Genomic DNA, 26,416 nt, shown 5'->3' with positions numbered 1-26,416 from the left:
TTACACATATACAAAATAACAAAGAAAAAAAATATATACGACAAAGTGGGATGCATTACCAATTGAATTAATTTCCTCAACTTTTTATGTGCCTATTTTAAAATATTATTTAAGTATTTTTATCTTATATGAATGTATGGGTTGTTGTTTTTTTAAGAATAGTATATTTTCTTCCCTTATTTTCCCCTGAATTATTATGAATAAAGTAATATACTTCCTTTGCATTTCCTTTAACAAAAGCAGATACGTTTTTCAGTATTTTTTATGTTGTCTTTTAACATTTTTACACATTATTTTTTCCAAATTGGCCCCATTATTTATGCTTCTAATATTGTTATTAAATATTAAAATAATCAGTCAAAAGTCTATGTTTAGGATATTACGGTGGTGCAGTTTGGAAAAAGGTTGATGATTAGCTAAGTTCACTGTGTGTATGTGTGTTGATAGTGGGGGCCAGTTCTGTGGAAGGAGGTGAAGACCCTTGGGGCATCGCCACGGTGACTGGAGCATATGAGGCGATGTGACTGCTCAATCAGGTCACGTGAAGTCGGTCAGGGGTATCGCAGACGTTAGCTGTGATTGTAGCTCTAATCTAGCAGACAGGCACCTCCCCGGGGGGCTTCACCCTGTGCGGCGCCAGGCGAGCACAGTTCCACTGCCCGAAAACCACACACATGTTCAGTTCAGTCCTCCAACGTTTAGTGGATGACTTCTTCTGATGGTTGGTGGTGACATAGCTGCAGCTGGAGTCTGGCTGCTCAACACACTCCGAGAAACTGAGGTAATACTGGCTATTCTTTGGTCTGTCTGACAACATTTCCCAACAGCTTTCACCAATGCCAGTGACCTACATTCTCACTTGTAGCGCAGGGGATATTCAAATTTGAGGTGCTGCTGTTTGCAGACTGCTTTGCATCAACACACATTTGATGTAAAAACTGGCCCTTCAGAAGAGAGTTACCCAGAAGACCCGTCGACCCTTCTACGTGACATACCGAAGAGTCATGTGTGGACAGTTTTTGAGGCCCAAGAGGAACATAATTGTCATAGTCCGATCATCAAACTCTGACTACTCAGCTGGCACTTTGAAGTGTTTTGGAGAAGGTGAACAAATGGTTCCTGAAGATACATGTGAACCACCTGGACATATCGACCCCTGGAGGTCAAACACGAGACAGGGGAAGGCGACAGGGTTATCCTCCGAGGCTCTCCCAAATGACCCTTCTACCTTCTACTCAGCACAGAGGAAGCTAGCAGCTCAGCAACTCATTTTGAAGTTCAATCCTTCCTGCTTGAGAACAGATAAATCAAACGCCTCTGCTCACGTCACTTGTGACCTCCTGCTGAAGGGGAAGTGGAGACGTAATCCACGGTGGATTAGGCTGGATTCAAGGGAACCCACCAGATTATGTCATCTCTTTGATGTGCACACACCTCTCATTTTAGATATTGATGGTCTCTTAATACATAGTGACCTCTGACCTCTGATTACCATTGATAACATCATAAAATGTTCTTTTTTTAAAGATGCATAAACAAGACAGTTTTAGTTCAGTCTGAAGTTTTCAATAACTGTTTTGTCTGAGGAACACTTTGTTTTTAAGTAGGTCCAATGGGGACACCTTTGAACAAACAAATGGACCCAGTAATAGGTCTGCTCATGCTTGACCACCGGAGTAACGCACACAGGAAGTGGGAGCCCCTCCTCTCGTGCGGAGGATGGAATGTCATAATTGAAACCACGTGTGCTGAAGAAACACGCTCCGCACGGAGCTCGCTCTGCGTGAGTGTGACTTCAATTTAAGAGCAGGATTATTGAGATATTGCATGAATATTTACAACCACGATGTTCTCAAGGGAAGTTGAAATAAAGCCAACACCAACAGCTCCAAGGTTCCTCGAACACACGCCACAATTCTGTGTGTGTTGGAGCAACTAAAGTAGCACAAGCCAAAACACCTTTTCCACTCTCATTATTGTGCACCAGTGCTGCAAAATGTGACATATATATAGGAGTAATGTTCAATCTGAGTTTGATATTTCCCAGAGACATCAATGAAACACCTTACTCGAAATTCCTTCAACTTTTTGATTTGGAAACGACCAACGACCTTTTGTGGGAAGAAATCGGTGTGTTCAGAAGAAGTTAATTGATCAGTCTGAGTGGCTCTTTGGAACAAGCTGGAACCTGGACAGGACGCAAGCACTTCATTTATGGGGCAAAGTTTAAGAAAAACGAATAAACAAAGGTGTATTTCTTGGATGACAGCAGCTGAAGTCACGTGAGCGCGGTTACAGCTGTGTCGAGGCGCTTTAATGGGTCGTCAATTAGAATAAAGTTGGCGCACAGCATATGTACTACTTTGGTGTGCATTTCACAATAATTTACATTACAGCCTAAACTAGACGGCTAGTTAACGATGCGTGGCTTTTATTTTGAAAAGTAACATTTTATATCCGGTGTGGCTACGACAGCATGATGGCGCCCGATGCTGCAGCCTCAACAACTCTCCCGGTGCTGGAGGAGTGAAGGCTGATTCTGGGCGATACCGAGGTCCGGCTCAGCAGCTCACGCCAGCCGAACACTGGACCCGTCGCTAGTGAACCGGACCTGTGGCAGTGTGACGCACCCGAACCGTAAATGGCTCCCATATTCTCAAGAAGAGGAAGAAGCTGGTGGTGAGACTGCCAGTGCATCCGAACCTGGAAATTCGGAGGAGAAAAATACCTGCGTGTTTATTTTCACACGACGGAAGTTTAAGAGAGCGTTTTTCGGGAGGCTGCTGGCATGGATGACGACAGCCAAGGTATGTTTTACCCTGAGTTACATAACACTAGACCGGTTACTTCAGCGTTACCTTCCTACTGATGGGGTAGTAGTAATAACAGTTCACCTGCAGTGCGCGCGTGTACCTGCCATCCATCACAGTTCGCGTCTGAGTAAATGACGTAATTCACCTGAGTTTTAAACTGAGCAAAGAAATAGTTATTGGCCCTCTTCTATTCTTTAAATTATGTCATGAATTTCTTGACCTACTCTCTGACACGAGTTCGATCGACATTATTTTACACATTTTTGTCTGCAAAATTAATTCATAGGTTAGGAAGCAATATTGTGTGTGAAATCTAATTCTTTACAGCAGCAGCTGCTATGCCGTAAAAAGTCGTCGGTTCAGTTGAGTGTTTATTTATCTAACCAAATCGGCTGTAAACGCAAGTGTGCTTTGGCAACGACTTGTTTCTTCTGCAAAAGCCCTACGTACTGGACGATGCACTGCACTTGCTCCCAGGTTTAATAGCTTTAAAAGATTGTTCTAAAATTGAAAAATGTTTGATATTACTTTTCACATTTAATGTGCATTTTATTTAATTTTTGCTGTTACTTTCGAATATAGTTATGGGTGTCAAACTGGACACAATTTCTTTTTTCAAAACTTATAAGTGGCTGAAATATGAATCCATCAGTTTTATAGTGTCATGCTGATGTCATGTGATGTGGCCCCCGTTTTGTGCTCCAGTCTGCAGGTTCAGGCGGTTAAGTTTGAGCATGTTATAAATTGGACTGAAGACAAGATGAAATAGATTTAAAGCAGCAAATTAGTTGTGACTACACTAAGATGTGTGTGATTCATTCTTGAGAAAAGGATCCCCGACTGAGATGTGTTTGGGCAGCGGTTGCTTAATCTAACTTAATGCAATGCAAGCGTTTTTAAAGACTGACCTACATTAAATGCTCTTCGGAGCCTCAGCCTGGAATGGATGAGTGGAATACCTGACAATGAAGCAGGGACACATCAGTGCGTCTGCAGCGAGAGCGTGTTGATCCAAGTCTTTGTCAGCTTTGGGCTTGGATCGCTGTGATCCTCTCACAGTCTGCCAATAGAGTCACTAGGCTGCTCATTTGACTCATGGCTTGAGCCGTTTGTTTAAAGTACGTGTTGCCATAGATTTGTCACAACTAAACAACGCTCATAACAGAGCTAAATCTTGCACTTCAAACTTTGCGTCTTTGAGAGGGGATTTCATCCTCTCACTCCTGCAGTATTTGCAGGAATCTTGTGTGAAGTTGTGCAGCCGACCGGGCCTCCAGTGGCAGCACATATGGGCAAGTCCGCTGTCGGGCATATGGTTTTGTGATTCCAACTGTGGCTCGCTAACAAAACGCTGCGAGGATTTACACACATTTCATCTGAGAGTTAACTAATTGTAATTCCTCTCTTCCCCTGCAGCAGTGCTTGCAGTGAGTTGGATGAAAGAATTCTAACCGGGATTTGTTTTTGTTTGTGTGTGCTGTCCTTTCAGGCGTAAATGGCAGAGCGATTTTGTTTTAGCGTTGGGTACATTATTCACATTTTTAGCACCTACTCTTACGCCCACTCATACACCCACACTCGCACCGCTAACTACAACAACAATAAAGTTGTTGGTTCCTATATGCTCTGAATTCATCCATTTATTTCCTGCTGCTTATGGATGCTACATCTTTGAATAAAACCTGTGTGGATCAACACCTGAGCATTTAAAGTCTCGGCGAGAACCCTGGAATCATGATTTGAAACCTTGTAATGTGGTGAAACTAGGATGTGTGCAAGGAAGGGGGATGAGTTCTGTAGTTGAAAACCAGACTGACCGCACATATCTATACCTTTTAAGAGTGACTTTTCCATGCTATTCATAACCATCCTGCTGAACAGTCATCTGCCGTCACCCATCCATGTCAGGCTCAAACCACCTCCTTGATGTAGAGCCCGTTTCCTCCCCCCCACTACCTGTGTTTTTGTCCTGCACATGAAAAAGCTAATGCAAAAACCTGACATGCACATTCAGCCCTTTCCAGAGTTATCATGTTTTTGTCCAATCAGGTGATTTTTCTGCAGTACCCTGCAAGATTAGATGGTCAAGACTTGGAGGTCAAGCTACTTCAGAACGCAAGGCCGGTGGTGAAGCAGCTGACACACATGACAGTCAACAATGCAATGCTTTCAGTGACTGGCTCAATAGACAATGCAAGCTCATAGCACAGTTAACACATTCTGCTTCTCTGTCACAGACTTAACGGTGTGTACCATGTGCTCTCTCTGTTATGTTTGTTAACTTGAGTGCTGACAAGACCCCAGAGAACAATGTTCATCTTCTCCATACGGCCGGTGGCTGCGCGTTCCTGCCAGACACTGGCCTGACTGTCTGCGCGATGACGACCTGTGGGTTTAACTACAGACCGCTGTATTTGCACAACGTTGGAACAAGCCATTTAAATGTGAAGGGAGGTTCAGTGGTCCGATGTGGGTGTCAATTTGTGGTCTGCGGGGTTACAGCAGACTGCAAGCCAGAGGACAGAAATCGGGACGCAAGTCAAGCTTCCTGCTTCACTCAGGTTTTGTCTGCTGCTGCTGTCCTTTTGACTTTCACACATGTTGTGAAGTGGCTGTCAAGAGATTGTTTTAAACTGCTGTTGCTTTTGTGAACCATTGGAAGTTTGACTGTTGGAGGCAGCGGCTCTAAAGAGTCGGCAGGAAGATGGAAGTTATGAGACATTACAATTCAAGTTTATGTAAGTGACTTTTCCGTCACTATTGTTCCATCTTTAACATCAGTAACATCAAAATACCCTCCAATGTCATTGCCATTTTATGCTAACTATTTTGCTGTAATTCGCATACATAGCCTTATTGTTGTCATTATTATTATTACAAGCAGTAGTATTATGTTAATCCTATGCTGTCATTGAGTCATATCCATTTTTTTTAACGCGTACCTGTATGATCACGGTGGTTCCTGTTTTCAGAATGTGTTTTTATGTAAGTGTGTTAGAGGTTAGCAGCCATAGTGAGTGCAACACATTTGAATGAGCTGTACCTCTTCAAAGCACCATACAAGTTCTTCCTCCAACCTCCTACAGCACACTGTAGTGGCCCAGTCCCTCCGTCTTTCACTGTCAAAACAGCCCAAATGTGTTTTCATTTCCTCTTAATCTCATTTTGATGAACAAGTACTGACCCAAGCAGCTAATTCAAGGTCGTGCTAATTTAAAAAAGCTAGTGTTTGTAGATATAAACACAGTAGGTTTTTATTCACACGCACTCATATGGAACGGTACGTTTTACAAATGGGATTGTGGTAATTCCATCTTCTGCAGACAGGAAACACGCACGTGTTCCCAGGAGCTCCCGTGGGTCTGACATCGTGCTAAATTGAGTCTGAATGTCCTGCTTTCACTCAGCGAGGGATCATGGTTACTAACAGAGTGTGGAAAAGGGGGTGAGGGTATAGAGGAAAAAGGCGGGCTGGAACGATTATGTAAGTGCACAATGATTATTTGACCTGCTGAAGGTGCAGGAAGAAGGTGTGGAGCCAGTACTTCCAGTCCTTTGCACTGAGAACACACTGGCCTACTGTTGTTGAAGCGTATTTTTTTTGCTCTCCCAGAATCCAACGGTGAAGGTAGCCACCTCCCGTCATCCTCGAACTGTGAATAATGGCATCTAGCCCTTCATCAAAGAGGATGGAGGGAGGTAATCAGAGTTCCCTGCTAATACAGTGTATATAGTGTACAGTAAATCCTCAGAATGAATTAAAAGTCAGCATCTAGATGTAGTATATGGCACTAACTATAACACATATGTTGTATTCAAAGCTTCCTGGCTACTATTGGTTGGTGGGGATGGAATGTTGGAATGGATGTTGGCAGTCCTACATCTGATCTAACCGGGGACGTAAGGATGGAATGTAAGAGAAGCAGGCTGTTCACATCATCATTTTCAAAAGAGCGCAATGTGGTTGTATTGGTGGGAAACTTTGGAAAAATGTCCTCTTCTCTGAACCATTGACATCCATTGATGTCATGAAGTTATCCAACACATTGACAGTCATAACTGAATATGAATGCGTTTCTCTTCGCTTTTGTCAAGCTAAGAAGCTACCAGGGACAACACACTGAAACACACTTATTCCTGTCGTGTGCCTGTCTAGCAAGAATCTCGCAGGGCATTCGTGGCCCCCTTGGGCTTGTTACGCTTGTGCTCCGCTGCCAAACAAGGGATTTGTAACACTGCTACTCAGAGGGTCAACGTGTCAAACGAAGACGTCGTAACATCGCTGTTGCCTTTATTGTGCCATTTTCACTAGCAACGCTCCGTCGCTGCTTCTGCTGCTTCATGTAAAATTCATCCCCCTCTCGCAGGAAGAGCGGGCAAGCGGCGGTGAGAAAATGTTGCAGATGTTGCTCAGTTTGTCACCGGGAAGCGCTACAACGAGCAGGATGACCACGGGACACACATCCTGCCAGTACGCATATACACAAGTGTGACAGTTTGTATACGTCCACAGGAGAGGGATGGAGTTCTGCAGCGATGGCACTGATTCAAAGATGAGCGGATGCTGCATTTATTCACAACGTGCGCGCAGTCAGATGCTGTAAGTAGGTTAGTGGTGCGACGCTCAGCCCAGCTGTGGAGCTTCTCTGCCTCCACTTGTGGAGTTTGTGTGTAGGAATGTGTGTGCGACTGTATATCTCTCTGTATGGAGCATTTAATGTATCCACGCAGAGGATTAGTGAGAGCTGTGTAGACAAATAATGGCAGTCACGTGTGCAGGGATGTAGATTATAGGTCATGGGTTTAAACCGCACAATTCTCAGCACATTGATACTGAACTTAACTGGTGACATTGAAGGGCCAAATTCAGCTAAGAATTGTGCCATATTTTGGAAAAGCGAAAAATATTGTTGAGATCAATAAAAAACATCATTCTTTATTATATATTTCAGTTAATTTTAAACATTGTAAAGTGTCCAACTCATACAGTAAGTGCGATACTGATAGTTTTCTTCACAAAAAAATCTGCTACTTAAAGGAAAAATAAATGACTATGATGTGATGTCACACTAGAAATGAGCCAAGCAAGGGTCAAGGTGAGTCCAACAAGGGCTTTATTAAATACAGTCTCACAACAATGGTTCTCTAAGTTATGGTGTTGCTTATAGTGGCCATGTGCTCAGCCTACTCGCACACACACATCTGTCCACATCCATAATTCATGATGCATCAGTGCAAGTGCTCATGATCTGGAATGATTGATAGCCACGGTGGCTTTGACTGGGTCATGACCATCATGACACACATGCAAGGACACAGGTACGCTCACCCCCATATGAGGTGCTGATCGAGTCGTGAGATTATTTCACTTTTATAATTCATATAAAGCCGGCGATGGTGCAATAATGAGCAATCGTTGTCTTTTCCACCGGGATGTGTCTGAGTGAGAACATCACCGGTTGCCTGGAGGCTCCCAGGAGACCCGTCTCATGTAACTCTCAGCTGACAGGAGGCCGAAAATGCTATGCAATTTTCGAAAAAGTTTCTCTCTTTATCACTACTTAAATGCACACTCTTGGTTGAGACTAGGTGGAATTGAGAATCTTTACCTGAACGTGTGGCGGCTCTGCACCATGTGATCCCGGTCACCTCTTTCAGAGGGAGATTTGAGAGCGGTCTGGAGATCTGAAGAACATTTTTCCGAAGGGAAAACCAAATTGAATGACAAACTAATCGCACTAATCGAATGAGGCCATGAAAAAGATTGAAAGTCAAATCTGACTGAAGTGAACATGACTAAACCTTCCCACACTGAAGTCAAAACCTGGCGTTTCCTCATCCGCCTCTTCTTTCCGCTGTCAGGGAACAGCAGGAGTTTCACTTGTCTGGTTGGATGTCTCTCCAGTTCTCATCAGCTGTACAATAAGCAGCTGTTTCTTTGAGTTTAAGATCTCCTTCACCGCTCTTCTGTCCAACCCTGGTCCAGTGGAGCGTTTCTTGCGTGACTGGGTCCGGTCTGTTGAAAGTACAACTTTTATAAACCTTCCTTTCGAACAGGTTTGTGCTGACAGATACTCAAAAATGAGATGAGTTTTCAGTTCATGTGGTTCCAATATGAGCATCCCTTTAACTACAGGAGCAGACCTCTGCTGGTGTTACAGGAACATCAGCAACAACAGAACCTTTGTGGTGTGACGTTTGTGCCTAAAACGTCTCATACAGTTGCTCAGCTTTATGTTGTTTATGTGGATTGAAAGAATTGACAGTACAACAGCTGCACCTCACACACCTTAAGATAAATGCTTAAAAAAATGTTCAGAATTTTTCTCTAATTATGTAAGCGGATAAGTGTGCAAGGAGTAGTCTGTTTGATTTCTTAAGAATTAGATCAGAGAGATGCAAACCTTCAGACGGCTTGTGTAACTCATATGAATCCGGAGTCTCTTGTCTTAACTTGTGCTGAGATTGTGAAGCGTTGATAACCAGGGAAGGCCACGTTGATGTAAATCTCATTCCTCATGTGATTGCTGCACTGTATTGGGTAATAATGTCTGTGGTTCACAATGTTTTTTGTCGGGAGGGAACTTGAAGGCTGCTTATCAAGGAGACATGGGGATCAGATAAGAAAAGGTTGCTGTCAGCTGACAGTTCCATCACAGTTGTGAGCGTGAAATCCCCAACATGTTTAAAAGGCATGAGGGTAGATCAACAGTGATATGAGAGATGAACGCGCCAGTTTCCAGCAGATCTGAGGCGTCCTTATAAACAAGCTAATTTCTTTCAAACGCACTATGAGTTCTCATATAAATGCTCCTTTTTCATGTATAATTAAATACAACAAGTCTTTGAAGATGAAGAATTCATGATCGTGTTGGCACTAAAAGCTTTCGGAGGGTCTCCGATGACTGCTTAGAATTGAGTAAAAGTTTTCCTTCTGCAACTGACACGAAGGAAGCACTCCAGTCAGGATCGTTTTTTTGACCGGGTAACAGTTTGGTTCCCGCATTAAAAAAGATTCCTTTGATAAAATGAACAAGAGGCAGAAGCTGGTGCGACCAGCCTGAGCCGCCGCAGTTGGAAAAATGTAAGTCATTTCTGTTTGTTATCAGTGCATCTCCTGCGTATGTTCTGATGTGTTCGCATTCCTGAGAGCTGTGAGTAGGAGTAACTCGGTTGGGGAAACAATTATTACACACCTACTTGCAACAGTTAAAGCACCAAATACAATCACTCACGCGCCTCCGCTCTTTATGTGCTGCATCATGGGCGCAGAGGTCTTTCAAGGAAATTTCTATGACTATCTGTGATCTCACCTGGTGCTCTAGAACAGGGGTCTTCACCTTTTCTATCTCTGGGCCCACCCACAAACGGGACCAAGGCCCATTCAAGTCAACCATATTTAATATACTGACACGTAAACCAACCAAAACCTTGTGAAATGACATGGCACCATGTGATTATTGCAAAGATTTATTTGTCATCGAAAGGTCCAACCAGCAGCAAAACCAGGTGCAAGTCATATTCATCAAATCTGCTAGAGAAAAATATAAAAGAAAATACACTTGATGCAAACTTTAGTGAGAATTGAGAAAATTCAACATCATGAATAAAATTCATATAAGAAAACAATGTCAAAATATTATAAAATAAATACATATATTTTATTTTCAAAATAAATTCTAAAGAAGATGCCACCATATGTGGCAAAAGTATTAAAGGCGAGTGTAGGTATAAAACAAAAAACTTTTAATGGCCCTCTAGCAGGCGCTTGCGGCCCAACAATGGGCCCCGGCCCTATGGTTGAGAATCACTGCTCTCGACACATGCCCTCGGTCATCATCCTTGTGTTGCAGATGTTGCCGTCTGCACACTTGGTTTGTTGTCTACTTAATCTTGAACTTGTTGGATGGGAACTGTCTGATGTTTATCTGGTTGCTATAGTAACCGAAGACCTTCCCAGTGGTATTAACGGAAGCCTCATCTATTGTCCTTCTGTAAGCCTGCTTGTTAGGAAACCTCCTCTGCCTCCGTTTGTGGGTTTGTTTTGGGCTTCTGTCATCAGGGCCGGACTATTGAGAGAAGTGCTGTTGAAAGAATTGGATTCAAGACTTTTGTGAGAGTTCTCATTAGCTTGTGCCTACACAATAGAGCGACTGCTTAATGTGTTGGAATTAGTGGCGAAATGAGAGAGAAGATGTTAGTTTCACGCTGTCTCATATGGACATGTTGTCGGGGAAAAAAAATTGGACATGCCTTATTTAAGGAGTCAGGAGTGGAAGCCTCCAGTTAAGAGTCTGTCAAAGATGCCCACTGGTTTTTACAAAGCATGACTTCATCAACTGACACGTCCATGTATCTTGTGACCCCTTGGTGAACCTTCTCAGTGTGACATGGACGCGGGGTCGGAGGTTGAAGTTGAGCCGAAAGGTTGTTCCGTGGCTCGTAAGTTTTACTCGTGACAAATGTAATGGTTTTAATAGCCATGACAGTGTGGGGTAGTCGACACTTCTTAAGTGCCTCAGTTTGCTGAACAACTCTATTACTCATGTATCAGACTTTATGCTGGGGTTGGGTTTGCGAGAAATAATCCAAAGACTGCGAGAGTCGTACTCTTTTATGAATACACTGCACTAATGTTTTATGAAGACAAGTAAGATCTCAGGAAAATAAGCATTGATGTTTTATGGGTCACAGTCAATAATAATAATAATAATGATCTGTTATTACTGCAGCAAATGGACCATTTTCATTTATTTTCTGGTGTGTTGCATGATAACATGCGAACAACCAGAGAAGCAACACAAGTGTGCATCATGCTTTTGATGTATCTACCATCGTCTCCCTGTAAGTAACCCGGATCTACCAGGAATAAACACAGAAAACGGGAGGACAGATGGATATTTTTATGAGTTTAATATACCGTTGAAAATCCATTTCCCCCTCCCCCATCAAGTGGGAGACCCACTCCCTGTTACACGGTAATTACAGTTAGTAGTCACGGTAGTTACAGTCTCTGCCTCACATGGTTAATGGCGGAATTTGACTCATGATCTGTGTTCGTTCATCAACATTTTTTTATAATGTTATGTAAAGGATAATTCCATAGCTGCCGGGTTTTTCTCCTCAACATGTCTCAAAAAAGATCACAACTTCATAGGCTGGATCCGTATTGCGTTTTTCAAGCGGATGACTTGTGGGGAAAGTGGCCAGATGTGTTTTCCTGTTCTTACTTGATCTTATATTTGATTAGATTACATGCTCCCGATGCTACATTATGAGATTAATATCCATCAACCCCTCGTGGTTCTGACATGTGACTTCAAACTACGGATTAAAGGGCAGATATGTGCTTTTATTATAAGTAGATCTCTTCAAGAAAACCTTTTTTACCAACCCTCTGCTGCATTTATTACTTAATTACCTGACCTTCATCACTGGTTTTCTGAAAATAAAAAGCTCATTTGAATAATGTGTTTCCTCCTTTGAACAGATTTGCACTTTAAAGTCTCATTTTTTAAATTCTGCTTCTAATAGATCGGGACATTTTTAGGTATTCATTTACAAGTCATTGTCTGTGGCACCAAGATAGACCTCATATCTTCTACTTCATGGTACCAGATCAGAGTATAGGTGTGATCGCATAAATAAAACTTAAATATGGAGAGAAATCAAACAAAATATAAATAAAATATTCAGCAATAACAGTGATTAAAAAGCTAAGAGATGACAACAATAGCTGGGATGGATCAAAGGTCCTACAAATCCCATAATGCACTGTGGTTTTAGAAAATTCGATAAATATAGTGTCCACAGCTTGTTCTCCCCCTCCAAACATGGATGGTGAAATTTAGGGTCATGAGAACCGATAAAACTTTTGGAATGAATGGTGTTGTTTCAGACTAACAGACCCATTTTCTGTAAGTGCTGTGTACCGTCCACGTCCTGCCAGGTTTCTGTGAAATGTGTGGCTTGTATTACAAGCGCGGGGCTGTTAAATCCTGTGGTGTCTGGCTCTCATTGCCCTTTTGGCCAAAACCTTCCATCACCTTACAAAATGCACTGTTTTCTAGCACAGTAAGGCATCTTGGCAAACTGATGGGAATAGTAAAGCTCCAGCCTATTGGATGTTGCGTATCCTCAGTGGGATTTAAAAGGCCAAGCATGCAAGTTTGGACTCTTATGATGATTTATGGATTGATACTAGAACAGCAACGGCAGTCATAATTTGACGAGGCTGAGCGGTGTAGCATCGATAATCCATGCGCCTCTGCCTGGGGTTACAGAAGGGGTGTGTGTCTCCAACCTAATATGGATTTAAAAAATGTAAAATCTGAAGCGTATTTTACCTTCATGTGTGACTTGAATGTGTCAGAGACGTACAGTAGCAGTTGTACATGAGCACGGCAGGAACATGCTTCAAAGATAATTTGTCCCTTCCTCTAAAATTGGTGGGATTGTTGAGACAGTGTAGGAGGAGCGGAGTGTGTTTTGCGCAGTACAGACGTGGGTTCTCAGCAGGGTCTCTGGATTCTACAATCAGGGCTTTCGAGTCTCCTGAGGCGTCTTCATCACTCAGAAGTGTTGCATTTTCTTGCCTTTTTAGCCATAAAAACCTTCATTTTTAAATTTCCTCTTATCTGACTGAAACAAAGAATGTTAAAAAAAATGTGTTGCATAACAACCAAGGTTACAGAAAAATGTCTGCCTCCGTCAAGTGTAACCGTCTTAACCATATATAACCGCTATTGAGTCTTGCTTGTTCGAGCTGGTCAGCTCCTTTGTTGCACACTGACTACAAAAACTCTCCGACCTGTTCGTCTGGCCGGTCGCACTGGATAATACATCAACTCTTTCCACACTCCGACGGCCGTTTGCTGAACAAAATTTGACTTCTAACGTTCGCTTGCAGCCAACACGACACAATACTCCCAGTGTCTGTTTAGGAAAGACTTTTTCCTGCTCCTGAAGTTGTACTTAATGACATCCTGATGTCAAACCAGGTTGAGATATTTATTTAAAGGGAGTTGTTGCTAAACCGATCTAGCTCTTGGTTCCTAAATCTTTGAAGGTGCTTGACTGATGGTGTGTTGGTTTTAGCATAAGTTATGAAACTGTCTTTATAAATGTTCTCTTGCTTCTGTTTCCTTATTACGAGACTGCATTTACATTGATGTATTTCTTAGACTTATCCTAAGCAAGTGAAACCCGATCTTCCGATAAATTCAACGAAGGCTCAGTGACGGACTCATGAATAGCTTCAGACGTTACACTCTTCCCCGTCTCCACCGCCGGCTGTTGCATCATCTTCCAGTTGTCCCCGTCTCGGGTGAAACCCCCGGTGGTGGTGTTTGTCAGCCCAATTATTTCGACTTACTGATTCAGTCACATTTCTTTCTTTAAAAGTAGGTTACAGTGAACAGTTCTTGGCAACTTTTAATACAGTCAAACCATGTCCTCATGTGGAACTCAGTCAATACTGGTGTAACCGGCGGACTGGCCCCATGCCACAGCTTATCGTGTTGATGCAGTCGTGATTGTTTGCTTGTGGGCTTCATTTTCAACTGACCGGAGGCTTCATGTTGATTTCCTGCACTTCGGAGATTAATCTGATTAAAAGAGGAACTTTAAATTGTTGATGTTGCGAGCACTTTTTCCCCCCCACAATCGGCAGCATAAATATGTAAAGCCGAGGGGACGTCAGCCGCCCACACTCCCCTCCAGCCACTGTATTTTAATAAATTGTCGCTTGGATTTTTCCTTCTTTTGAAGCTTTAAAAAGGCCATTGTTTCATATGTAGGCTATGATTGGTTTGAACCTCTAAAAATAGAGCCTTTTAACAGCTTGCAAATTGTTGGCTGCTCGACAGATTCAATTCAATTAAAGCATAAAATGTGGTTATAAAGTTCTAAAGCTCCTCAAGGCCTTGAGCAATGTTTAAGTAGAAGATGCCCAGGTGATTCAGAGTTCAGTATAAACTGTGGAATGGCAACCCAGTTGCAGATATACAGAAGTAGATGTATCAGTATTGTAGTAGCAGGTTAAGTAGGGAATAAGATAGTGGTGTGAGTGGATGGGTGTTCAAATTCGGGTCTTGAGCTTTTCTTTGCCACATGGATGAGAGAGCCCCAGAAAACTCCCACAAGTGCAAAGAACATTGAAACTCCTCTCTGAAAGGACCCAGATTCTGTCCACATCCTGAGCTACCCCAAGCTGGAATCAAATCTGGGACCTTCTTGCTGTGGCTGCTGCGCCACCCACTACCCCACCGTGTTCCCAGGGGTCAGCCTGCCTGAGAGCCTGCTATTGTAAGCCCAGCTAGTCAGCTGCAGCTGAATACCATACGGTGATGGAAGAGGTGATGATGGACTCCACTATGGAGATTATGTAAATGTTGACTTGAGGAGGTGGACGTGTCTCCTTTGGATGCAGGAAGTACATCCTTCCGCCACCCCTGGCAGTGAATTCTGCTGGAAGATGACAATGAGACAAAGTTAGGAAACATCAATTTGTGTGAGAGGAAGAAAGGCAGAGGAAGAAATAGCTATCTGGATCCCTGCTCTCTTGACTGGCTGCTCATGTGTGATAACATGAGCTTCATGCCCTCAGAACATAATAGCCTAATGGTCCATGTAGCTTCTGTCGCTTTGTCTCCCAGACTGAGAGGAGAGGAAGGATTTAGACGCTGAGACGCAGATACAGTAGATAAAGAGCGGAGAAAATAACTTCTCTGGCTTCATTATTTACAGTCAGGCGGAAACAACCTTCTGAATTGTAAAGCTGCTTAGCTGTATGATTCATCTGTGGGTGGGAGGGTGGGGGGTTTCAATCACTTCTCACCCCCACTTCCAGCTTTGAATCGGGGGGTTGGTAGAGAGGGATGAGGAGAGAGCTAAAGCGTGCTGGAGAAGCACAATCTGCTGTGGCTCCATGTGAAAATGACCTACTTCCTGTCAGTGCTCTCTCAAATGATCGCAGTTTTCTGATGTGCTGAGAGTCAAATAAAGTGGGGGGGTCGACGTGGTTAAATGGAGGGCTCTGGGGAGTGTCTATGAAATGTTAGTGGGTGAGGCGTGTGCGTTCGTCTGAGTCAGCTGTGCACACAGCTTTATTTACATGTTAAACTTTATATGTACTTAAACACACATGTGGCCCCCATCTCTCACGCGTTATCAAAAAAGACAATATGTGTGGGGGTGGGAGCGCCAGATGCTCAGGAGTCATGTTTGCATGCAGGTTTTTCATGTTGTGTGTCTAAGGAGGCGCTAAAGTTCATGAATCAGCCTTCTACCTGGCCAGATCTGAAGGTTTGTTGAGTGGAATCATCTTTTTCTGATCGATTTTTGTGGCGGAAAATACATTTTTATTTACACTTATTTCTGTCAGCTTGTCATCACGTTCCTCTGTTTATGTTTCAGTCTTTGTTTACTGCTCATGGAAAATAAGCCATGATGCTTCACAAGTTTGAAATGAGTCTATCAGGTTTGGTGATGTTCTGGGGAATCAAGGAGGCGTGAATCGGTGAGACAGGACGTGAGGGGAAGCATTTAATCCACCCTCACTTTCGTCTCTCCCCAGTTCCCGAGGACTTGTCTTTGGAGGAAAGAGATGAGCTGTCAAATATACGACGGCGGAAGAAGGAGCTTCTGGATGATATTGAAGTGAGTTTTTGGTCTTGCTGGTGCATTGCTTGTGAAGCTAGAGAAGCTCATGCTGAGAGTGAGTGCAGATCTGTTACATGATAAGTCACAGAGGCATCTTGTTCTTCCTTTGCAGCGACTCAAGTTTGAGATTGCAGAGGTCATGACTGAGATCGAGCAGCTGACCTGTGTAGGAGAGAGGTGAGTCCTGTGATTTCTGAGAACACAGTGAGGTTTCAATGTACTTCAAGTACATTGTGTGTTGAAGACTGTTTCTGTTATTGTTGTGCGTGTTTGTGTTTAACAGTCAACATTAGACACACAGTGAGGGGGAGGAGCCGTTCATACGTGTGTGTCTCAGGTACACAGCCATGTTTAGTGCACTGAAGTGAAACTTTAACTGAAGAATGGAAATTTCCCCCTGCTCTAAAAGTGCTTTGACATTGACTCAATTGAAGTTTTCCAAAGTGTCTGTGGGATAAAACAACAAATACAGACAAATCATTTTCCAAAAGGTCACATGGTGTCTGGTAAAGAAGGGGAACAGGAAGGAATGAAAAACCTCACAGGTCATAGAGATATTCAACAAAACAACTTTGATATTTCCTGTGATTTATATTTTTATCCTCATAAAGAAATCTGACCAAAATTAGGACTTGATATATTAATATATTATATTTCAATATATTTATAATAATATAAATTGTTCTGACAAGGATGATAGATGACAATAAAAGTGCTTTTATTATTTTATTTAGAAATAAATCATTAATATTACAAAGAGTATGCTGACAAATTAGATAAAATGTAACTTTCTAAAAATGTTTTATGTGTATAAGAACTGGATGGAATTCTTAAATATGCAGTTCACCTTTTGTTTTGAAATGGGGTAAAAAAAAATAGAACTCGATTTTCTCTTGAGAAATGTGTGGAGAAAATATGATAATAATGTTATCAGAAAAGAATAAGGATAATTTTGGTTAAAAGATCAGAAAATATTAAGTATTGCAATTCTTATATTGCAGTAAGCATGGAAAAAATAATTCCATTATACACCTTTATAAAAGCTATTTATTTATTAAGTTATATGAGAGTGGAAAGTCAATGTATTTAGTGAATTTGACTTTTCCAAAAGTTTCTGGTTATTATTGCAGAAAATAACTTATCCACTTATCCACTCAGTGAAATGAAAGTTAGCTTAGACGACAACAAAGTCAAAAAAACGGTTTTGAAGATATTTACACTATACTGACCTGCAAAACAGTTTGAACATCAACAACCCCCTGATGTTTGTTCTGCAGCAAAGCCACACAGAGAAACAAGCAGATCGCCATGGGCAGGAAGAAGTTCAACATGGACCCAAAGAAGGTCAGTGCGGTGAATCAACCTCACGTCACACCACGATGGAGCCGCTGATATGAAACGATCGAACCTCATACACCGGTCCTTGTGTGGAGTCGTACAACAGGGATGAGATTTCTCATGATTTTAACAGGGAATCCAGTTCCTCCTGGAGAACGACCTCCTCCAGAACACACCGGACGACATCTCTCAGTTCCTCTACAAAGGCGAAGGGCTCAACAAAACCGTAATCGGGGACTATCTTGGCGAACGGTGAGACTTTTTCCTATCACCTTTATTTTCTGCTCTCGCTGTGAGATCCCAGCTCAGATGGAGCATAAAGCCCCAGGAAATCAAGTCGTCTGAATTTATGGAGCGGAGCAGCGACAGGAGTCCGAGCCAATAAAACAAATATGCAGACATGTGGTTCTTATCAAACACAAATCTAGGAGAGGGGATTGTCAAAACAACAAGTATCTGAAGACGCTGGACTCAGCCAAAACGCTGTCTGGCGCTGTGAGTTTGCAGCTAGTTTCCATTAGAATGTACATGCTGTTAGCTTGTTAGAGTGTCACACCAGTTTCCACTGAGGAGAAGCCGAGTTACTATTTCTGGTGCCCGTAATCTCCAAGATTCCTTTTGGAAAATTCACATTTTTGTTCCCAAACTTTCAGCATCAAGTAAGGTAGTGTGTGAATAATAGGAAAATTTGGGGAAGTCATTTCACCCTTTGACCTTTGTGTGTCTATTTTCGCTCAGTGTTTTCACTACATTATCCTCCTGCAGTCCCAAAAATATTGTGGTTGGCTGTGAAGCAAATGTAATTTATCCATAGTGTCTTGTGATTAAAATTGACTGTGGTGTACCGCAAGGCTCTGTTTAGGTCCTGTTTTGACCCAAATTTCACTCTTGTATCATCAACATCTGGTGACAAAAGCTTTGTGTTTTTAACTTTTTAAAACAATTTTCTCTTATTTTTACTCTGATATTATAGTTATTTGTTTGCAGTATTCATCTGCGTCCGTGATCCCTGTCTGAGATGCTGTGCGGGGTTTTGTCAGAGTAGAGCTCTTCTCTCTCTTTAGCAAGCAGATAGTAGATTTGGGCAACTTCCATTTTTGAGTTCGCCTTGAAGAAGATTGGAAAACGCTTTGTCTCCACTGTGGCTTGCAAGTTCGTTGGAACGCACCAATGTGTCGTCTCTGAATCGATTCAAGGCTCTGTCGAGCATTTTCTTACAACTCAGCAGAACCAGTCTCATGTGAAGCATGTGGTTAATTAAACTGGGTCTTTCCTGCAGGGACGACTTCAACATCAAGGTCCTCCAGGCGTTCGTGGAGCTTCACGAGTTTGCAGACCTCAACCTTGTCCAAGCCTTAAGGTGCGAGTCACATTTGAATTCTGCCCCTCAGTGCCTGCGTCCCTCTGCTGTATTCGATCAGGAGACAGGAGAGTATTTCACCCGGTCTATTGACCCAGACTCCAGAACCTTCTCGTTTCTTGCTTCTGCAGGCAGTTCTTGTGGAGCTTCAGACTTCCTGGCGAGGCCCAGAAGATTGATCGAATGATGGAGGCGTTCGCTTCCAGATACTGCCAGTGCAACCCTGGTGTCTTCCAGTCTACAGGTAACACACCACAGGCACACAGCTCCTGCATGTCACCTGTCAGTGCCTCCATGCTTTTAAACTTGAATTGTGTTGTGAATGTCTCACTGCACGTCCAGGCAGACTTGAGCAATAACTTCTAGTGTAGTTGTCTGGGGTTCGCTAATGGTGATGCGATCAGTATTCACCTCTCCCCTGGTGATAATGACATGGATCCCGGATCGATACGCGCCCGCATCGGCTGCCTCTCCATGGCGACGCTAGATGTTAATGGCGAGACGTCCATGTTGTTGCTGAGCTCGAAAGAATTGCACTGGAAGCTACAGCAGGCTGTGAATGAATAAGAGGAAGAGGGGTCATGTGACTCAACACCGTCCTCATCCAGCACTTTAAGGCGTCAAAACCCCTTAAAACAAAATGTTTTCAGTTTATCTTCAAAGACAATTGTTTCAAAGGTCATTGAAAGCAGCACTCTCATCATGTGTTTTAGCGTCAAACAGCATGGATCTTTGTTTCGATACAAGGATACGGCCCGTGCTGATGGTTTTATGGGGAGCTGTCAGCCCAGGTTCAAAGGTCGTTCCTTCAACAATCCGAGGCTCTTAGTTGATTGAATTTCTATTTGTGTAAGTGGTTGTAAGAACCTGCTGATGCAGTCGCCTCACTTCAACTAGAATTTCCACTTTTGTGTTTGATTTTGTCGTGTTTGTTTGAAGTCATGGCCCCTGGGGGGCCGCGCCCGTGACACGTGCTGTACTTGCCTCCACAGACACCTGCTACGTCCTGTCGTTCGCCATCATCATGCTGAACACCAGCCTGCACAACCCCAACGTCAGAGACAAGCCCCTGGTGGAGCGCTTCATCTCCATGAACAGAGGGATCAACGAGGGGGGGGACCTCCCCGAGGAGCTACTCAGGGTGAGAGCTTTGACTTCATTAGCGCCACCGCCGCCACTAATGTGCCAAACTGAAAGGGTTTGTCACGCTGGGATGCGCGCGCTGTTAAACTTCCAAGCATCTTTGTTTTGAACTCTGGTTTGGTTATGTAAGAGGGAATAAAAGACGTGCGGGAGCTCCAGTGTTGTGTGGCGTGCTCTCCCCGAGACAAGCTGTTAAAAGCACAACTGTTGATAAACAAGATCCTCACAGCAACCAACTCCACCAGAGTGAAACAAAACAAGGCGATAATGTTTTGCTCAAAAGAGATTTGAATGAGCAGCAGGATATATGAGATATATCTCTACATGAAAAACTTTCTGGGCTAAATTAAATAAATAACTCTTTTAAAATCACATACATTCATAAAAAATCTATTATAAATAATGTTATACTAATCCTGTAAACAGTGTTTTCACCGACAGATAAAATTAGTCTTTTTAAAATTTGAAAATACATTTAAATAAATTAGAAACATAGAAATATGAGGACATAATCAGGAAACATAATTATGAATGTGGTAAATAATATGTACACGTTAAAATACAAACACTCGATAATCTGGAACTATCTATGTCACGTTTATTTTCTTCAGCATAAATATCAATTAATATAACAGCAGTAAATACATTTTAAAATATGAAATGTATAACAAATTATTGTAAGAAAATAATTATATTATAATGCGTAATTCATGTATAATCATTGTGTATTTATTCCTCAATATTGTCTGTGTAAATAAATAAATGAAACCTAGACAGATATATTTGCAAAAATCCACAGTTAATGTGAATGTATTAATTTTTAATGTCTAACATAATTTAATAAAATAAACACATACAGTTGTGGTGAAGCAATTTCACCAGATGTGGCCCCCGAACCCTACCTTTTCTGCTGCACACCGCTCCTCAAGTCAAGTTAAAATCAACCTCTAGCAATGATGGTAGTTTTGAAACAGTGGATTTGTATTGAACCCCTCCTCTCCTCCATGAAACCCTCAGAATCTATACGACAGCATCAAGAGTGAACCCTTTAAGATCCCGGAGGATGACGGCAACGACCTGACGCACACCTTCTTCAACCCTGACAGGGAAGGTTGGCTCCTCAAGTTAGGTGAGTGAAACTGTCACTCCTACTAAGAAGGGCCTCAGTGCTGCCAAAGACAACGCAGCGCGGCCCCCTGCTGCTTCATAACCACCTCAGCTGCGCGGAGCTCTGAACCCTCCGGGGTTCGGATTTGCCCTCCCTGGGCAGGTTTACTGGAGACTCTTGACAGGTGCCCCGCCACCTCCCGTGTTGCTGACACCACTGAAATGTCGAGAGTGTTTCGTCATGTCTGGGATTGATTTAGCAGCATGTGACTAAAATTCCAGTCACAGCTGCAGGTGAGCTTCAGCTCCAGTCGTGGTGGTGCATGTGTTTCTAATATCTGGCTCCAGTTCACACCACATTAGAGCATTTCCTGCTGCTCCTCTCACACCGACATCTTTTTTCTCAAGCCCCCCTGTCAGCGCTTCCGCCGCTTTCATTTGCCTTGATTTACTAGTCACCCTCAACCGTTTGAAGAGGCGGGATTATGCCTGACGGAGGTTAAAGGGTGGACTCGCCGCAGGTGAGGAGCTTTATGACTGTTTACATGCTCTGACCGCTGCATTCCACCGACTCTCGGTCACGTCTCTGCGGCCCCATCAGGCGTGTGAATGCAAATGGCCTGCGCCGCGCCGACACCACTGACAGGATTACATTCTAGTACAGTTCCTCCTCGGAGCCATTACCCCCCACACCACTGTTGTACTTCTAATTTGAGTCTCCAAAAATAAACCCCGGGGAGGATGTGGATGAATAAATCCCTATTTAAGCAGATGTCTCTGTGCGTAGCGGAAATTTGGGGAGGCTCATTCATTGGCTGTGTTCGGAAACGTTGGGTGACGATTAACAGGTTCCCCTGATGCACTGAGAAAACAAGACACAATGCTTTTCATGAAGGTAGTGACTGTTTGAATTGAGTTTCCACAACTATCTGGAGGTCAGTGTATTTATTTCGACTGAGTCATTAAGTTTTGTTTCAACTAGTGAAAGGAGTGATGACTCTTTTTAAAAAAAACATCTTTTCATGGTAAATATTCTGAGTGTAATAAGCTCAAATAGGCAGCAGATGGCGGTAGCAATAGTGAGTTACCACAAGATGCACATGAGAGACATGAAGAAGAGGCCAGTCGACAGGAAGTGAGAAAGAAACCCTACAAAACGTTGGTGAATCCACAGTTTGTCACTGTGGTTGCTTCAAAATTTTGATAACATGGAAGGTTGTTTGAGTGTATGATGTGTTTTACATGATCAAATGTCTATTTTCTGTCTTGTTTAACCGTAGCGTGTGATCAAATTGAAGTCGACCTACCAGGGAAGTTTTATTGGAATATGTTTTGGAGTTGTTCTGTTCATGAACAAACAAACACAGCCCTGATACACTTCACTCCATGTTTATAAGAGGGGATAATGTTCATAAAATAAAATAAAATACTGACATAAGTGGAGAACTGAAAAAGACATCAGAACATTTAAATTAAAATGTGTGTGTACAAGGAAAAAAATAATGGATATGAATTTAAAAAATGTGTCTTTTTCATATCTTTAAAAATAGAAATAAAAATTCCCTGAAAATGTTCTGCCATAATATTTTCACTTGTCAAGAATGTAGTGTTGTATTTCAAGGTGTAAACATCTTTTAAACTCCCAAGTTGAATTTGAGGGCTGGAGGATGAATGAAGTGGCAGAGCTGCTGGTCACAGTGTCCTGAGCAGGGCAGGTCACTCTGTCTCTGTTGCCTCCGCCTGACACATCCTGTCTGCCCTTCCCGTCAGGGGGCCGAGTGAAAACCTGGAAGCGGAGATGGTTCATCCTGACCGACAACTGCCTCTACTACTTCGAATACACCACGGTGAGCCACAGCTCCTCCTCTGGGTCGCGTGAAGAAGCTGAGTCTTCAGCTGAATGACGGCAGGATGAAACATGGTTGATCCACACTGGTCACTCAGCTGAGGTTCAGTGGTAGATCCCAGCACTTGCTGGCTCTCTGCTGCTCTCACACTCCTCACGCACCCAGGAGAGCTGCACTACTTCCCTGCTATCAAAACACTCTTCTGTCTGACACGTTTCCTCTCATTCTCGTTTCACGTCTCCCAAATCCTCTGCCATGAATATTCCTTCTGTGCTCCACCTTTGATCAATCTCTCCTCTTTCTGGATTCACCGAGTGTCCACACCCCCCTCACTCACTCGGTCTCCTTGTCTTCCTCTGTAAGGACAAGGAGCCGCGTGGGATCATCCCGCTGGAGAACCTGAGCATCAGGGAGGTGGAAGAGCCGCGGAAACCGGTGAGTGTTGCTCCTCTCTTTCGTCAGGCTTGGATGAGAAGAACGAGCGACTGATGAAGGAATTATTGAAGTGGATTTGTCATGACACAAGTGCTGTTTTATTGACTCATGTTTTCTGCAGTTTTCATTTGTAACCCAGGCTTCAGCTGCACTGGAATCTTCTATGTTAACTTCTTCCTCTTCTTCTCTGGCCTTTTTCTTCTCCTACTTCTGCTACTTCCTACTCTTCTTCTCTTCTTTCACTCTTTCTTCTCCTTCTGTTGTTTTATTATTATTGTCACTTTTTTCTCTTCTGCTCTTACATTCTTCATCTCCTTTTTTTCTTCTTTGTCTTCTTCCTTTTCTCCTGCTACTCATACTATTTCCTCCTCTTCTTCTCTTCTTTCACTAATTTTTCTTCTTCCATTGTCTTCTTCTTCCTCAGCATTTTACATACTTCTTGTTCTTTTTTCTTTCTTCTTTTTCTTCTTCCTTTTCTACTGCTACTTCTTCTGCATTTTTCCTTTTTCTTTCTTCTTATTCTCAATCTTCTTTAGTATTTCCCCCTAAAATTGCTGAAAAAATATTTTTGGATAATAAAAAAAAAAAAAAAATAATATTTTGGCTCAGAAGCAAGGGTGATTTATGATTTTAAATAAGACATGTATTTAAGTTCCTGTACCCTGTTTCAAAAAATCAAACTGATTTTAACTGTAATATTATTTTTATTCCCATTTTTCTTGCTAACAAATAATAAATAAATAATTTTAAATTTTAAACATGAATTTTCAGTTTTTAAGTTGCTCAGTTGACTGACTTTTCTTTGATGTCCGCCCTTCCAGAACTGATTCGAGCTCTACAACCCGAATCACAAAGGTCAGGTGATCAAGGCCTGCAAGACGGAGGCGGACGGACGCGTGGTTGAAGGGAACCACGTGGTTTACCGGATATCAGCGCCGACGCCGGAGGAGAAGGAGGAGTGGATCAAATCCATCAAGTGAGTGTGGTGAGGTGGAAGATGGGGATTGTTGGGCTCCGGTACTGACCACTGCAGACTGGAGCAACGGTGCGCAGCCAGTAAAACAGAAGCTTCTGGTTTTAAATATTTAAAACAGTTGCTGCTACTGAAGTGTTATTTTAGGACACAGATGCTGCAGCGTCACTTTGATCAGCAGAACAGCAGCCGTGTGTTGCGCCTCATGCTCCACTCCGCCTGTGATCTCACCCACTCTTCTGCGGGGAGACGCTGAGGGTGAGTCACCGCTGCGAACACCCCGAGGTGAGGCATCGCAGGAGGAGAGGCCCTGAACACTGGAGGTAGTTTAGCATTCAGTCGGAGATTGGATAGTTCAGGAGGAAGGTTGGAATGAAGGCAGCCTGGGCCTCCCGGCCTGGACGTCTGCCCCCTCGACTCAAAACAGTCGACTAGTAGTTGCTGTATTTTGAAATACTTTTGAATCTGATTTAAGTATTGGACTCGTGGGAAACACATCAAATCATTAGGCGTCAGAGTTGACTCGGCTGGTTAAAATGAACAACAACAGTTGCAGCTCTTGTAACAGTCAAGAGTGTTTTCAACAGCCTGAGCTCGACTGTTGTTTAATTCAATTTCAGTGGAACCAGCTCGACTCTGTGGTCGTGAATAAGAGACAGAAAGTGACAGGGAGCCTCTGGTTCTTCACTCTTCTCTGACGGAATCAAAGAGATCCGCGGTGGGGGGTGCAGCTGGTTCTAACAGGATTTAGCAGCCGTGAAACTGGGTTCCACGTCGGAGCCAGAATGGCTTCCAGAGCGAACGATCGGCGCCTCCGCGCGAGACGTTGTGAGGAGTGGATAATCCGGACCGCCGTCGTCCCCTCTCCTTCAAGTTCCGGAGAGGTTCTAGCTAACTGGAGAACCGGGAGTCTTGAGGGGAAGGGGGGGGATTGTCAGAAACCATGGAAACCAAACTGGGTCACTGCGTAAACTTTTTCTTTTTTCATGATCCAGAAGGGGTTTGTAAAAATGCGTCTCATCTGCATATCAAAGATGCAGAAGACCCTCATCTCATGTGGCCTTGCATGTGTGTGTGCTCCTGCAGGGCGAGCATCAGCAGAGACCCCTTCTACGACATGCTGGCCACCAGGAAGAGACGCATCGCCAACAAGAAGTGAAAGCCGCAGCCGCTACCTTCCTCACTTTCTACACACCTTTTCTACCTTTCCCGCTCCACACACACGTTTGCTTTTCGGGTGCATGTTTGTGTTTTCAACAGTGTGCATGTCGCAGCGCACGCCGCTGCGCAGCAGTGTCACGGGAGGTCGGCGAGAAGAGCCAGACTTTTTGGTTTTCACTCCTGTTTGTGTCTGATTCCGTCGCACTTTGGTGATGTCATCAGTCGAGGTCACAGGAAAGGAAAGGAGGAAAGTTGTGTTACAGTGTGACATCACACGGATGAGAACTTGATGAAAGTGATGTCACACCGGGGAACACTGTTTACATGGTGGTGCGTTTGTGTGCGTCGGAAAAGTCGGAATATTCCCTCTGTCAGGGAGCAGTTTATTGTTCACACTGAAGAGATCAGGAATAAGTTGCAGCATCTTATCGTGTAACGTTCCTCATGACCGACAGGTCTGGCAACTATGATTTTCCGTAACCAATTCCAGTCCAAACAGGAGTGAAAACCAGCGTTGGCCACGCGCGTGGCTGGTCCTCCTCAGACCGACCAGATCAGCTGGGCTGATTCAACGTCA

The 26,416-nt window shown here is 43.2% G+C and overlaps 1 protein-coding gene across 1 annotated transcript; it reads left to right on the top strand.

The window, feature by feature from the left end:
* The first annotated feature begins 2,510 nt into the window (after positions 1 to 2,510).
* Positions 2,511 to 25,924, top strand: LOC128750500 (cytohesin-3-like). The gene is made up of 13 exons (XM_053850673.1): positions 2,511 to 2,807; positions 16,390 to 16,472; positions 16,588 to 16,652; positions 17,753 to 17,819; positions 17,947 to 18,065; positions 19,093 to 19,173; positions 19,305 to 19,417; positions 20,166 to 20,314; positions 21,334 to 21,445; positions 23,194 to 23,270; positions 23,634 to 23,705; positions 24,527 to 24,681; positions 25,765 to 25,924. The coding sequence occupies exons 1-12, from the start codon at positions 2,789 to 2,791 to the stop codon at positions 24,530 to 24,532; spliced, it is 963 nt and encodes a 320-aa protein (XP_053706648.1). The 5' UTR covers positions 2,511 to 2,788; the 3' UTR covers positions 24,533 to 24,681; positions 25,765 to 25,924.
* The last annotated feature ends 492 nt before the right edge of the window (positions 25,925 to 26,416 follow it).

Source organism: Synchiropus splendidus, chromosome 19 (assembly GCF_027744825.2).
Source record: "Synchiropus splendidus isolate RoL2022-P1 chromosome 19, RoL_Sspl_1.0, whole genome shotgun sequence".
NCBI classification, from domain to species: domain Eukaryota; kingdom Metazoa; phylum Chordata; class Actinopteri; order Syngnathiformes; family Callionymidae; genus Synchiropus; species Synchiropus splendidus.
Note: the sequence above shows the minus strand (reverse complement) of the source record. Positions and strands in the feature narration are given on the sequence as shown.

Coding starts and splice junctions, on each gene's coding strand:
- LOC128750500 (XM_053850673.1), top strand. Junction 18,066..19,092: donor GGGGACTATCTTGGCGAACG/GTGAGACTTTTT, acceptor TCTTTCCTGCAG/GGACGACTTCAACATCAAGG. Junction 19,418..20,165: donor TGGTGTCTTCCAGTCTACAG/GTAACACACCAC, acceptor TTGCCTCCACAG/ACACCTGCTACGTCCTGTCG.